At 38.2% G+C, this 16,369-nt stretch overlaps 1 protein-coding gene across 1 annotated transcript in view; it reads left to right on the forward strand.

Annotated features, from left to right (window-relative positions):
* Positions 1-5,507: 5,507 nt before the first annotated feature.
* Positions 5,508-16,369, forward strand: part of khdrbs2 (KH domain containing, RNA binding, signal transduction associated 2) — a gene marked incomplete at its 3' end in the record, with an annotated part of 50,635 nt that continues 39,773 nt past the window's right edge. Inside the window, 1 exon segment of the mRNA XM_037693841.1 lies at positions 5,508-5,561. Coding sequence (XP_037549769.1) covers positions 5,508-5,561 — 54 coding nt within the window.

Below are 16,369 nucleotides of genomic sequence, written 5' to 3' on the forward strand. Positions count from 1 at the left end.
GGTCGTTTGGATATAACTTTTGTAGGGGTCCACTTTGCGGTTTGGGCCGCATTAAAGTTGAAAAAGATACGCTTTTCAGGTGTAGAATAATAAGTGGGCAGTCACCAACTATTTCCTGGAGTTGGTGAAATATTGCGTCTTTGTTCGCAAATTACTTCGCCATGGTAACTTGAAATGCCAATTAAAGTAATAGCACACATCACAAGGCCGAGCCAGTCGTTTTGATATAACTTTTGTGGGGGTAGACATTGTGCTTCGGGCCACATTAACGGAGATCGAAATGTAGACTCACTTCCGAGGTGTAGAATAATAGGCGCCTGCAGTCCCCAATTAATGCTAATTTCAGCAGAAGCTGTAAGAAACATATATTGCTTTAAGTCACTCTTGTGTTTCCAGTGATTACTGGTAGATGGACGTGGGGGACCAAATGGTAAAAAGGCCCAAACTGGACATATTGTCAAAATAATCATCTCATAATGGTTTACCTACATATTTATTTTTGAGATAAAGTTTGCTTTTTCAACTTTACAATACATTTAGTTAGCTCAACATAGAAAAGCTCAGTTTGTCAGGATAACTAGAGATGATTCCATAAATTAAATGTTTCATAATCGGGACATAAATGCTTTTGATTGATTTAAGTTGTCTTGGGTTTTTGGATTGATCATACACCAAATATAAAAGACTAAATACAAGGAGCTCCAAAAAACACACTGTTGTGGCAGCAAAACTAAACTCACAATAAAACAGACAAAAAAACAACAACAAGGCAAATCACTCACAAGGGGACCAGACAAACAGACATTAAAGTAGCATAAAGCCAAACATGAACCGCTTACCTGAAGATTAAAAGAGACTGAATATGAAGGGCACAAGTAATTTGGGAAAGTGAAAACACTTGAGTTGATTGGTGACTGAGAACAGGTGCGCGTGGCAGGCTGACTGGAAAAATACTAATAGAGCTAATCGAGGGCAGATGAAAAATGGCACAAGTGAAGGGAAAGATGAACACAAGAAGGTAGATCACAAGATCCAGAAAATAAACGAACCAAAAAGGGAAACCAACCGTGATCTTAAACACAAACACAAACAACAATTCAAATGAAAACTTGGATTTTTTTTCCGTCAAGGAACATCCACCACTGATCCAAGTATTATGGTTATAGAACATCGCAGCAGAGGTACCAAATGAAAAACTGGTTGTAACACAAGAAACAGTTTTAATCAACCCATTATCTTATCGAGAGAGAGAGGAAAAATAACTTAAGATAACGAGCTATCGCTAGCTTGGTTATCTGGAGGAATCTAGTTGTTATTAATGTTAAAACTAGGCAGACATGGATTATACAGAAATCTTACATTTCTAGACAGTCCTTGTTCAATTGATTTTTACGTGATTGTTGTCATTTGACCCAAGTTTCTATTTATTTGGGTTCAAGTTACCGGTACTCTTTCACTGTCAGATTAATGAAGACATGATGCAGTTTTTGACTAATTCAGGATTACATATTCCAATGTGAACAGTAAACACCAGTTTACCAAAAATTGCAAACACTAAAAGAAAATTTACAAACACACACACACATGCTTATATGCATTCCAGCTGGCTGATTGCCCGTAATCTTAGTGGAAAGCCTTGCAGAGCCCCACAGGACCTTCCAAAGAAATCAATTAACTGTTTCTTCCTCAGGTCAGTGTTGAGAAAGTGATTAGGCCTTGTTCAGGAACTCTTCACTCTATTAAATTGATTAAAAAATGCCAATTGAGTTAGCTTCTTGAAATAAAACAGATCCACATCGACTTTTAGTTTCTTTATTTCGGCTCCAATTACTGTCTAAAAGTTGCACTTTTCTTAAAAAAAAAAAAAGGGTCAAATGCTGAATCATTTTTTACACACAGAAAAAAAGGCACAGCTGAGAATAAATATACAAACTCAAACCCAAACTCAAGGCCCGAGGGCCAAAATGGCCCTTGCTAACATCCTATCTGGCCCCCAATATTATATTTTAAAAGGAAAATATTTCATTGATTCTCATTTTACTTAAAAAATTGAGCATACTTTATTTAGTGCAGGCTTCTCATGGCAGTTGGCCAATGTGAATTTTTCTGTAATCTTTGATTTTGGTGCAGAAAAAGCAACAGAGAACTTTAAACTCTTGTTGAGGAACCTGCAACCAAAACAGATGACACGTATCTGACTGGAGTTATCGTGTTGACTGAAATTGGCCCTTTGTTTGAGATATGTTTTAAATTTTGACCCCCTTTTGTAACGGTTTGACACCCCTGCTTTACAGTACGCATGTCAAAAATACAGATTTAATGTAAAAAAATACAATTGGAGACTAGGGGTTCAGAAAAAAAATAATGTTTTTTAATCTAATCTGATGGTTAATTGCATTTACTCCAAGTGCGCGTTGCTCCTGATTAAATGCTTAATGAAAAGCAGCGGAGCCGTGAAACGACGAGAACCACTGAGCCCGTAACAGATATATAATAAGACTTTTTTTAATCAAAGAGCAGGAAAACACACGTAGAAAACAAAAGCTTGGATCTATTTTTTTCTCCACAATGAACGGAATACTTCCATCTCTGCAAATTAGGGAAAGCTGCAGTCCAGGGGGACAGTGCAGCTGTCCAATCGTTTGCATGACCTTATTGCACAGTCAGCACCCCATAAGAGTGCAGTGTCACTGTCCGAAACGTCTTGGTAATGCTGCACTTTCAGTTAGTCGTAATTAGCCACATAAATCAACTCTGCCGCCTAAACACAACAGAGACAGAATGCAAAGTACTGCAAGCCTAAGTAATAATAAATATAAATGCTAGATTTTTTTTTTTTTATTATACCCTACTAAGTGTAAGCAGACATGCTTCTAATATTGGGGTCCCAAAACTGGAGCTCAGCTCAGATTAAGTCTCATCTACACCAAGTTAATTAGTAAATTTCAGCAGCTTGAAAGTATTACGAGTCTTTTTTTTTTTTTTTCCAAGTAAGGACAAAAAGTATCTTTTAGCACAAAAAATAATTTGTATTTTAGCTTCTTTTTTTCCCCCCCACTGTGACAGCGGCTGACTAAACCATACAGGCGTTGCACAAACCAATGAATTTATCTTCCTTTGCAGGACAACTTTTCCCTAAATGTCTCTTATTTTCTCTTTTCTGCTACTCGGTGACATCCACTCCGACTTTCTGTCACTGGTGGCACAGCACAAACCATAAAAACCATACGTTTGCTCCCTCAACCGTCTAACATGCTCATTCGGGCTTACAGCTGCCATCTCGTTGCAGAGTAATTAAATGCAAGACAATTTAATTGTTCCTTGAGAAACGTCATCCGCATGATTTCAGTTTTGAAAAAAAAAAGTCAGTCATGGAGGATTAATGTGACACAGAGTACTGAAGAAATTATTCTAAATGACTGACAAGTGTCCCCCCAGAAAGAAAAGTGCAGGTGTTTAGAATAATACAGCAGACAGTTATTAATCTTTTCAGTTCAACCTTTACTTTCAAGTCAAAATAGTTCATGGGGGGAAAAAAGGCCAGTTTAGTCCATTTAATAGGATGCTGTGTAGATTTATTGTTTCTGCACTATAAGGGCATTGATGATATCAAAACTAATCTCTGGCTCATACATTTTTCATTGCTAAAACGCTATTGAAATGCCACAAAGTAAGTGACTGAATCTCACAACATCCGGTGGTAAACACAACCACCAGGCTGCATTTAAAATATTGATGCTTCAACAGACAGTGCCATATAATCTATGCCAGACGATTGCAGAAACATATTTTACTATACGTTTTGTACTCTGTATGCGACTGATCACAGACACTATAATTTCACCGAAAATATCAATGTCACGAATGAAAACCTTCTGCCCGTGTTCAGAGTTCACCGGCTTGATGCGCTCAAACAGCCTGTCAGTCTGTCGGCTCGATGTCAGTCAAGCTGGTCCCCCTTCAAACATGTTTTCAATCAGGCCTAAGAAACTTTCAATCATTTTCCAAGAATTCAGCACAGAGATCGACAATCACATTTTGTGAATAACATAATAGAGAAATTGTATTTACTGTGAAAATGCAATGTGAATGTTTATGGCTGAAGAACTTGCTGACAACAGCTGAAATTAGCTGAAAAACGTGCTGAAATGGAAGAAAAAGTCTTAATTAGCAGAAGAAAACAGAAAGAACACATTTTTGCTGAATTATGTTCAAATTAGCAGAAATTAGCACACAAATTAGGAAATTAGCTATAAAAAAGACTGAAATTAGCACAAAAGCTAAAAAGTAGCTGAAAAGGCAGAAGGAAGTTTAAACTACCAGAAGGAAGAGGAAAGAGCTGAAATGAGCTTAAAAAAGTGTAATTAGCTGAAAAAGCTGAAATTAGTATAAAAACAGCTAGCTGAAATAGCAGAAAAAGCAGAAAAACAAGCATAACAAGCTGAAACTAGAGAAAATGCATTCCTACGAAAATGCAGTGAATGCTTATTTCTGAAGAATTAGCAGAAAACAGCTGAATAGTAGCTAAAGAAGCAGAAAGAAGCTTAAATTACCAGAAGGAATCAGAACAAGCTGAAATGAGCAGAAAGCAGTTAATTGCACTGAAAGTAGCAGAAATTACCACGAAAAACTTGAATTTATCTGAAAACAGCTGAAATTAGCTAAAAATGCTAACAAGGTAGCTGGAAAGGTAGAACGGGCATAAATTGGCAGAAGAAAGCAGAAAGAACACATGTTTGCTCAATTAGGCTGAAAGAATCAGAAAAGCGCACAAAAAAGTAGAAATTATCTGAAAAAATTCTTGAGCAAAAAGCAGCTGAAAAGCAGCTAAAAATTTCAGAAAGAAGCTTAAATTACCACAAAGAGAGCAGATTTTTGCTGAATTAGGATGAAAAAGTTTAAATGAGTGCCAAAAGTGGAATTATCTGGAAAAGCTAAAATTAGCATAAAACAGCTAAATAGTAGCTGAAATAGCAGAAAACGCTGAAGCTTGCAAAAATAAGCTGAAAGGAACATAATAGGCTGAAACTAACAGAAAGAAGTTAGAAGATGAACAAAAATGTTGTAGTTAGCAGAAAGAATCTGATATGAGCACAAAACAGCTGACATTAGCTGAAAGAAGCTGAACCAGAACAAAATGTGAAAGGAGCAGTAAAAGATGTAAACAGATATGAAGATCTGAAGGATGTAAAATGAGCTCAATTCATTTTCTATGAGAAAAAAATGGCATAAAAGGCTAAATATTTCAAAAAGCTAAAGTTGCACCAATACCAAAAGTCTTAGGATTGTTCTGAGAGGGTTAAACGTTTTGTATACGATTTGTTGAAATATCTTGAAAACCGCGGGACGAGAATCGCACTGAAAAACGTACAGAAGAAAAATGGATCACAGTAATGTGAATGCTTCATAAACATTCACACAACTAATTTAGAAAAGCACGTTTGGGAGTGGGGGGTCTCTGTCTCAAGCATAAGAGTTCAAGCGCCTGGGAGCTTTGTTTACGAGTGATGGCAGCGTTTATCCGGACCGGAGCGGTGGATCAGGGCCTTGCCCACGTGAAGGTGTTGTGAAAAAGGAGTTGAGTTGAAGTTAAAGCTCTCAGTTTACTGCTCTGTCCTAATCACCGTCTTTGGTTACGAGGTGCAGATCATGACTGAAAGGAGGGGATGGATACAATGGGCCGAATGCAGCTTCCTCTGCAGGGTGGCCAGGCTCAGCAAGATGAGATAAGACTTTATTGATCCCGCAGGAAATTGTTGAATGAAAAGCAACATCCAGGAGGAGAGCTGCTGCTCCTCCGTATCAAAAAGAGTCAGCTAAGGTGGTTCGGGCGTCTAATTTGGATGTTTCCTGGGGGTTTTCTTGACCGGAGCAGAGACCTTGCAGACCCAGATCCTTCTGGAGAGATTACGCCTGGTTTCTCCAAATCTGTCACAGTCTTACAAAAGCCATCTCACGCCAAAACTGACACCACACAACCGTTGTGCAAGTTTTGTTCTTTTTTCCACTCCAATCAAAAACATACTTTCCTGTGCACAACTCTTTTTATGTGTCATTTTTTTAAAGATTGTCTACTGTTGTCTTCAATCTTTGTTTAAAAACAGGTCTCTCTTGTAAATGAGTCCTCAAAGCTCCATGAGACTAACCTGCATAAATAAAGGTTGAATGAATGAATGAATGAATGAATGAATTACAGCCACATGGCAGTTTTTTGCCGGTAGTGACTCCTATTGATTAAAAGGAGAAGTGCACGGAGTGCTGCACACCTGAAGAGCCTGTATAAAAGGCAACTCTGCTGACTTGACGTTATGAGTCGAGACTTATTATAATCTCATATGTATGTGTCCTCTGTGGCCTGGGAACACATTAGGATCCTCCAGGAGGCACTGGAGAGTGTTGCTGGGTAGAGGGATGTCTGGATTTCCTGGACCTGTTGCCTTCACCACCCAACCATTAGTACCATAATTGTAAGAAAATATATGAATGATGGGGGTGTGCAAAAAATAGTCAATATTTATTGACATTACAATATCAGTAAGATCACTTTTGAAAATGACTGTAATATACAGTACAGTATTGCAGGCATAAACTGCATGCCAAAAATAAATTGAAGCCCACTGCTCTAAATGCCCACAGCTGACTGAGATGATAGTGGCTGGAATGAGAAGAGCACAAAGCGAGTGTGGCGAGAGGCATCATGATAGAAGAGGAGACGACTGAGGAAAGTGTGGGTGTACTGCAACTGATATCGTCTTCTCAGTATTCAACACTATTATTACAATTGCATGTTCTCCCAATATTGTGCCGACTTAGTCAAGATAAAAAAATGCTCGACAACTTAAAAAAAAAAAAAAAGTCTGGAACCTGAGTGCACTTTGAGACACTTCTGCAGATTTTTATTTTAAGGAACGACGCATATAAATATTTGTTTTTCAGTCAACATTTGGAAATAAATGACATCTGGGTTACTGAGGATATCGTTTTAATACTATCAACTTGTGTCTTACAAAGATATAGTAGATATTTTGGAACCACTTTACAATAAGGCTCCCATTATAGATGCTAATAAATAATTTATAAAAATAAATTAATCTATAAACACTTTATAAGTCATTAATAACTGCTTATTATGCATTAATTAAGGGCAAGAACAAGACAAAACGTTATATCTACAACTATAGATACTTATAATGCAGTAATAAAGTGCAATATGTACATATGCTAAAAAATCGGTTTACAAATGCTTATTGCACTAACAAGGTAGTAACTTGGTCTGAAATGTTTAATATAATAACTCTAGATTAAATATATAGACGACAGATATGGCTCACTATTTTGCAAGAGACTGGTCAGTTTTGCCTCTTTCTCGCCCTTAATTAATGCATAATAAGCAGTTATTAATGATTTATAAAGTGTTTATAGAGGAATTAATAACGTATCTATAAACTATTTATTAGCCATCTATAAGGGGAGCCTTATTGTAAAGTGGTACCAATATTTTACATATGATGTGTACAAATTAGACTGTGTGCTGCAGCTAAGAGAAAAAGACTCAACTCACTCCAACCTCTAAACAAAGTCAAATAAATCTGCTTTTTTATTATTATTAATAAATTTGCACATGCAAATATCTCTGGGGCAGATTTCTGTGTGTATCTTAACTTTAAACGGGAAAATTGCCCTGATGAGGCAAACCCTTGTGATCTCCCACTGACTAATATCCCACATGGCATGCAGCCAAAAGCAGCTCGAATTGCAGAGGCATGGACTCTACGAGAACTCTGATGCTTCATGTGGCATCAGCACGTTAGCAGCAGGAGATCAGACTTGCTCCAGCACATCTCTCAGCGCCCCACTGTTTTCTTATGCGTCGCCCCTCCTCTAACCCCTGTTTGCACTGTACACACTCACCACCGCAGCTCCTCACAGGCCTCAGCTGCAACCATTTCTCAGACTTTCCAACACGATGACAAGGAGAACTGTTCCCTTACTATCTCATTTAGCCCAGCAATTTACCTGTGTAATTGCTGCAAAATTATTTACGTCTTTCCTGTCAACAATGAGTGCTTATCCTGTTCTGGCTCATTGTGTTCAGCTGTTAAAATAATGCTCTATAGTGGAGTTTAGATGATGTATATTGTAACAAATTCACCCCGCTGCCATGCATGAATTAAAGTGGACAATTTGGATGTTTTGTGTGCCATCTGCAGTAAAAACTAAATGAGGCCTTCTGCTGTTTTGCAGCCTGTCAAATTGAATAAATTTGGCCTTGAAGCATGTGTCCAGTGACCTCCCGACACGTTCACTTTTAAATTCTGTTAGCAACATGATAAAACAGAAGAGTAACCTCAGAAATCAAGGAACAAAGGATGGACGCTCGTCTATTTATACTGATACAAAGGTATATTAAATACAGCTTTTGACTATTAAATTAGCATTTACCAAGCAAAAATATGATTAGGCAATAAAATCAGTAATTTTCATTACACTGGAATCTATCCTCAGCTGTTTATTTAGACAGTTTAATTACCACTTTGTACTTTAGCGAGATTCAAAGACTTACACTGTCAGCTAGTTTGAGTCCAGCTCTTCCTTTTTATTATTTTTGTTTTCAAGATGACTTTACATTCGCATCACGTGTGGTACATGACGTGGAACAAAATTGTGTACTCAAGGTCCCAGTTACATTCCAAAATAGCAATATAAACTATAAAAAAAGAAACAGGAAACGAGAATCTAAGATGTATGCTAAACAAGTTTTGGGATTCATATATAAAAAAGCAGGAAAGAAAGACGAAGAAGAGGGACAAGGAGCCGCAAAATACAACAGACTCAAACCATCAAGTGGTTTATGAGATATTTTGCTAACAGATATTTAGGGTTGACTCAAATATATGCTTTTTTAAGTGAAGATGTGAAGACTCTCAGCTACAACACAAAACTTTAATTTCTGTAAGTTTTAGCCATTTTGTGTTGAGCAAAGTTAATTAGCTGTGTCAGCCATCTTGGTTTGAGTTGGCTCCCAGAGTTAGTCAGTTCTAGATGTACATCAAGTTATTATTTCCTGAAAGCTTTAATAAAATCTATCCAGTGGGTCAGGAGATATTTTGCTAACAGAGAAGACAAATTTGCCTCTAAATTATTACTGGCAAGATTTGACCAAGATTCTTGTGCACTGTGTTAGCACTCAGAATATATTTTGGGGATCAGTCTCAGCTGCAACCACGTCACACAAACTATCATCCGCCTTCGCCTCTCTGCGGTAGGTAGGCCTGTCACGATAACAAATTTTGCTGGGCGATATTGTGATAAACGATAAAATTGTTTGTAATTTGACAATAATTAATAATTGTCAAATTTAAGAAAAAAATGTTGGTTAATTTGTTTTGAGTTTAGTACTTTTGTGACCACCGGATGGCAGTATAAGACTGAACCGAAGGATGGATAGTAAGGGAGCAAGCAGCGTGTCTCTAAGAAAAATGGGGGGGGGGGGGACCCCTTGATGTGACATGGGCTCTCCTTCCTTTCTTCGGTTCTCAAAATGGCGGACACTCTGTGTAGTTTGAGCTCTTTAGCATAGAATTTTTCACACAAAGCTTTTAACAAGCTGCAACCATTGAAAATTATTGTGATTGAACTCTTGAAAATTATTGTGATTGAACTAATTGTGTGAAAAAAGGGACAGATATAATAAGATTTTTTTTTCTTTTTCTGCTGCCTTTCATTTTAAATCTCTTGTATATTTTTTTATATTGTTATGAAATTGTTTTGTATTTTTTAAAATGAATAAACTTTATAAACTTTATACCATACCAAAACAAAAAAAAAAAAAAAAAAAAAAAAATCAGTAAACAAGTTCTCAGCTTCTTTTTGCAAAGAAAAACTTTTTACACAAAGGCACGGGTTTCAACCATGAATTATGGAGCTTCGACAAGATGGAGGTTTTTTTTGTTCCCCGAGGTCAGCCTGTTAGCTTAGCTCGTAGCTTAGCTTAGCTGCTTTTAATGATCCAAAAATGTAATTTTGGACGGTTAAAACAGATTTTAAAGAGAAAAGAGAAAGGGAGGGGTCATTGAAAAGTACTGGAGTTGAGCCTTTTGTCATCTAGTGTCTTCAGTAGAAAGAGAGAGACACGAAGAAACAATAAAGCCGATAAATGAAAATGAGGTTGATAATTTTCGTTCATCATGCGATTAATTAATTTCTTGTTTATTGCAACAGGCCTAGCTAAAGGTCATAATAACCAGTCTACATACCGTATTTTCTGGCGTATGTATAAGTAGCATCAGTAAAAAAAAAAAGCATCACAAAGAGGTAAAAACATAAGTCACTTTGGCGTATAAGTCGCATTTATTATGCATCACCGCTGACCCATCGTGTTTATTATGCATTTATTTAATGGTCAAAACAGCTTCATTTCATCTGGGCGGCGCCATCCATCCATCGCGGTTGGATCTGCTAGCTCTCCAGCGTTCCTCTGCCTACACCAGCTGAGTGAAGCGAGTTTTCACGGGAGGACTTGCTGTTGGATTTCTTCTAAATTTAACAAGATTAACACTTAAAATAAACAATTTGTTTGCTTGACATTATAGCAAAGGTGTGTCTCAGTTTAACTTTTCCTTAGTTAATGCACTTTAATGGTCAAAACAACTTCATTTCACCTGGGCGGTGCAACGCCATCCATCCATCCATTGTAGCCAGAGTTCTCCAGCGTTCCTCTTCCTGCTCCAGCTGAGTGAAGAGAGCAGGCACGGGAGGACTCGCTGTTGCAGTTATTTGAAATTCAAAGCATCAGTCAAAAATTGCGTTATGAATATGAAAAAAAAACATGCATAAGTTGCTTTGGTGTATAAGTCGCAGGACTGACAAATCTATGCAAAAACTGTGACTTATACGCCAGAAAATATGGTAAATGTGCCTTTCCCCAGCTAGTTCACATACACAGCGCACCATTTTTTCTGGAAACACAATTTTTTTTGTGAGAATTTCCTAAATCTTATTTAGGACGTTAAGAACTAATTTGATATACTTAAATGTAAAATGAATCATGTTCTTTTTCAATTAAATAGAACAATTTAAACTTTAGTTTAAATGACTATTATCTCTGCAGCTTTAATTATAAAGTCTGCAGGTGTTTAAGAACATAAATTACATTTTGCTGGGTTGATGGCACAGCTTTGAACTTATCGGGCTCAAGTTATTGTGCCCTTTTAATAATGCTGCCGCAGCTCTGCTGAACAGAAATCCCATTTTTGGCTGCTCTGAGATGTCAGTGTCCCAAACAAAGGCCTATCATGTGGAAAGGTGTTTGGCTCCGATAAGTTGTGAGTGCAGTAGAAGGTGTACAGTGTGCGAATTAAAAATAGGCACTCGTACGATTGCATCTCAGTTCCACTTTGGGATCCCACCGGCTCAATGTTTGTGTGACATCTTTGTTTGGCACAATGCTGCTCGTGAGAATTATTTAAAATAAATTGCCTCGCCACATTATACTGTAAATACCCCCAGTAGCAGTATGCTGTATGGTGTGTTGCTCTATACAAATATTCCTGCTAGAGATGTCATACATTGTGTGCATAACCAATGTTACAGCATCAAGAAAATAATTCAATATACAGCAAAACGTTGCTTTTTACTGTGGGGACAATAACCTATTTATAGGTGAGAAATGCAACTGCAAAATGTTATATTCAGGGCAAAAAGCATCGCACACATTTCTTATGCAAAGAGCTATTTTGATTTGAATGCTGTTAAAGTTAAAGTCAGCAGTTTAATACGTAATGTTCATGTTTCAGTTTCTTACGCAGATGAAAAGTAAAAAAAAGGTTTTATGCAGGTTAAATTTTTTTTTTTTAAATACCATAATTTTCGGACTATAAGGCACATTAAGCGAAACAAGTTCATTTTGACAGATTTTTGAGCGCCGTGTACCACATAAAATCGCTTTGAGGTCAGTAAGCACAACCAGAATTAAGTCATAAGGCTTACTGTCGATTTTTGAGGAAATTAAAGGATTTTAAGTGCGCCTTATAGTCCGAAAAATACGGTAGTTTCAATTAAAATGAACTGATTGAACAACTTCCAAGTCTGTGCACATCTGCATTCATGAGTTCATAACTTACAGTAGCTTTATATTTTGCTCTGTAGCTCATTTAAGCATCTGTCAATTCACTGGTATCCTTTTTCAGTGCCCACTTCGATCGTTTTGTTCTCACTCTCAAATCAGCAGCTACCAAGCTGATTTCCTAAAGAACCCCATATTTTACTTTTTCACAATATATGACTACCTTACATACAATTGCATAAAACTACTTTTAAAAAGTTGCTCTTCAGTTAAAACAAGTCATTTCAATAGAAATATGCAAAATATTTATCATGATCTGTTGATTTTGGTGAACCCAAGGTGCAGACAAAACTCGGAGAGCTTACAGTATAAATACATAATTTATTTAAATTTTAAAAAACAGACGCCGACGTGGCAGCAAAATATTTCCAAGGAAACATGGAAGGAGGAACACGAAGCCACGGACAGCGGAATGATAAAGAAACGCAGAACATGTAGACACACTAACGAGGGGAAAAACACAAACACCTGGGGAAGGACAACAGGTGGTGGAGGCAGGAGCTGATTACATGAGGGAGAAACACTGAAGAGGACAGGACAGACACACACATCCTCTCAACTGACTGTATATTTAGACTGCTCCCATCTACTTCTGCTGTTTAACTGAACACATTTTTTGTGGTCAAACTAAATTTGGGAGAAATTTGTAGCATGAAGGTTTTGAGTGATGTCATCAGGTCACTATCGTGCCACTACAGCACCAGTAAAACCTCTCAAACACAATACTGATCGTTTAATATTAGAGTAATTCTCTGCTGCTTCCATCCTCCGTCGCTGTACCGTTGGCCTGTTAATGTGACGTCTTAAAAATAATTGAGTATGACATGTGGAAACTTCACAGCCTGCCTATTTTGATCAGTTGAAAAACTGATTTGAATAATAAATTGCTCATTTGTAAATGGAGCCTTCTTAACCTGTTCTAAAAAAAAGTCTCATTCATCTGTTCATATCCACTGATATGAGTTTAGTATTCATTTGCTCCCCATAAAAATACAGCTTTTTTTTTTTTTTTTTGTACTCAGACACTGATTAGCATATTGAAGGCAACATGTTTGGTCCAAGGACACTTCGACACCTGTCAGGACTGAAGAAGATGAACACCCTGCTACCGATCCACTGTCACCCTCAGATATTGCACTGCTGCTCCTCCTTTCACTTTCAAACTCAAAGATTGACATGCTGCGAGTTTACAGAATTATTACTGTGCTTTTGACCCACTAACAAAACTAAAAGATACATTAAATGCATACGTGTACAGTGCTGTGGAAAAGTATTACCGATTTATACTGTGTTTGTTTATTTGTTGCACCTAAATAATCAACCAACACATTATAGCCTGATCAGTATAAAATACAGCTTTCAAATAAAAGAAATAAAAGACTCTCCAAACCAACCTGGCCTTATGTAGAGGCAGTAATCCTCTTATTAAATTGTGAGTTTACTGATTTTTATGTAAAACTGAGATCAATTTTACCAGCCAGACCATCCATCCATTATCCTTACCCACTTCTTCCTTTTTTGGTTGTGGGGGTCACTGGTGTCCATGTCCAGCTATCACTGTGCGAGAGGCGGGAGACACGCTGGACAGGCCGCAAGTCCATCACTCACACTTAGGAACAAGTTAGAGTTATCAATCAGCCTCATGTTGTTGGTCTGTGGGAGGAAACCGGAGTACCCGAAGAAAACCCACGCATGCACGGAGAGAATGTGCAAACTCCACCCAGAAACATCAAAGTTCATGCTCAATAATCCAGGTAAAAAAATCCAACAAAGTTAAATCAGGTCCTCTGGATGGTTTCTTGAAGCATTTTGTCCTTCATCCAGAGGACTTTATCAGTCCAAGGAACCATACCAAATTCAGTCCCGTAAGTGGCTTACTCAGTGGGCCAACCAGTTTTATAGTGATAAACTGGTTTCTGGAGTCCGCCCTCTCCCCCGTCGACTCCTCTGATGCAGCCATAGCCAAAGTGGTTCAAAACATCAAAGTTCAGTTTGGCTATGGCTGCCTCAGAGGAGTTGAAGGAGGACAGGGTGGACTCCAGAAACCATCTCATCACCCTAAAATTGGTTAGCCCACTATGTGAGTAAGGCAGTTATGGGACTGAGTTTGTTGTGGCTCCTCGGACTGAAGAAGTCCTGTGGATGAAGGACGAAACGTTTCAACAAAAAAAGAAACTGTTCACTTCAATGATATAGAGCCATATCACAACAAAGTTGTCTCAGGGCACTTTACAGGAACATTCACATACATAGAAAAGCCCATTAATAAAGTTCTTTATCTAAAGAAGCCCAGTCCAGAGGATCTCCACCCAGAAAGGTTACTGACCGGGATTTGATCCAGCAACCTTCTCGTTGAGAGGCAACCAACTGTGCCACCCTAAATAGAACTAATATCCACAAATAAAGAAAACATGGAACAGGGGTGAACCTTCCTTGGTGTGGCCAGCCAACCCAAATTACTCCAAGAGTGCATTGACAACTCATCCAGGGGATCTGTTTAAAAAACAAACAAAAAAAAAAACATCCAAATCCCTGTGGGCCCATCTTCCTCAAAGTCATAGTTCAGTATTTAAAAACTAGCGACAAAGGACAAAAATGGCCTTCGTGGAAGAGTTCCAAGGCCAAAACCATTGTGGACCAAAAAGAACCCGTCTCGCTTTTGCCATTTAAAAAACAAAACAAAACACGATGTTTCCGAAATCTGTAGAAAAACATTCAGAGGACCGATGGAACAAAAGTGGTACATCTTGAATAGTGTGAATCCCGTTACATCTTGAGTAAAATTAGGACTACATAAAAGTGGCAGTGTGATGGTCTGGAGCTGCTTTGCTGCTTTAGGACGTGGACAACTTGCCATAATTGATGAAAACATGAATTCAGAGAATCCTGAAGGTGAATGTGTGGACATCAGTTTGTGACTCAGCTCAAGCTTAGTGAGGTTCTGCAGCAGAACGATGAGCCGAAGTGCAGCAGCCGAACTCTGCAGCCGTGTGAAAGACTCGTCGTCGGTTTGCACAATCGCTGCAGTCACTGACGAGGGTGGCGCAAACAGTTATTAAGTTTTGGGGGCAATTGCTTTTTGATCTGAAACGCGCACACACAAAAATAGCAACCCAGTAAAAATACGTAGGAGGGGAAATACTTTTTTATAGCACTGTACACAGAAAACTATCCAAACACAACTCCTCCTGTTTGTTGCTTTTGGAGCTGGATTTTTTTAATCTCTCTGTCTCAAGTTGTTGACTGTAAGAGAATATCCAACGGGACAGCTCTGTAGCTGCTGCTCTGACAGCAAACCCAGTCGGTCTTGATCACTTTCATGGTCTTAAACAGCTTTTGCAGCTTAGTGTCACTGTGGCATTAAGACCTGCTTGCATGTGCTGGCTGGAGCTGGTAGTTATGATTTCAACCCCGTCTTGGTGTGAAAAGTTACGATTAAAAATTTCAGCAAGTAATTTAGTAATATGGAACAACATGAGCCAACAAACAAGTAGACGTTAGAGGATGACGGGGGGATTAATCTCTGCAGATTTAGGTTCGCTGCAGTGTAGGTTGGTTTAACGTTGATTAGGATTTTAAGAGGACAAATTAGCACAGAGTTAATTATCTTATTTAAAACTATGGTAATTACCCTGTTCTCTTATTTATTTGGATTATTGGTGAACTTCACTATAACAAGTCCTGAATTATTTGCAGTTTGAGTTACAACTGCAGAATCATGCTTGATATACTGATGCTATCGCTTGGAATCAACTCTGAAGCCCTCTTTACTGATACCAACTCAAATACTTACTGCAAAGCTCACAAAGTGGACAGCACACTTTCCCCTGTCACTCACGGCTCAAACAGCCACTCGTCAGTTTGCTTCAAAACCTGTGAAATAAAATAGAAAGCACTGCTCTGATACACTCACCCCCAAGTGATTCCCAGCTGTCATTAAAGCATAAACTTCTGCCTGGGGTGTTAATCCTCCTATCAGACATGACCTAAGTTTCCCCAATAGCACAGCTCACTAAACTGGCAGTAAGGGCCTCAGGACATGTGGACTGGCCCCACTGCGCTGCATGAAAGGCCAGAACATTTTCAAACCTGAAAGACGAAATGTTTTTCCATTATTCAATATGTAAAGCAGCCACGTCCGGTCAATACTTTCATGCTTTCTGTGGAACTGACCTTATACTGAAGCATGGAAACATGCAGGTTTGCCACATTAACTAACCTGGAGGTTGCTTTGATTTGCATGTA

Source organism: Nematolebias whitei, chromosome 1 (assembly GCF_014905685.2).
Source record: "Nematolebias whitei isolate Nwh7 chromosome 1, NemWhi1, whole genome shotgun sequence".
NCBI classification, from domain to species: Eukaryota; Metazoa; Chordata; class Actinopteri; order Cyprinodontiformes; family Rivulidae; genus Nematolebias; species Nematolebias whitei.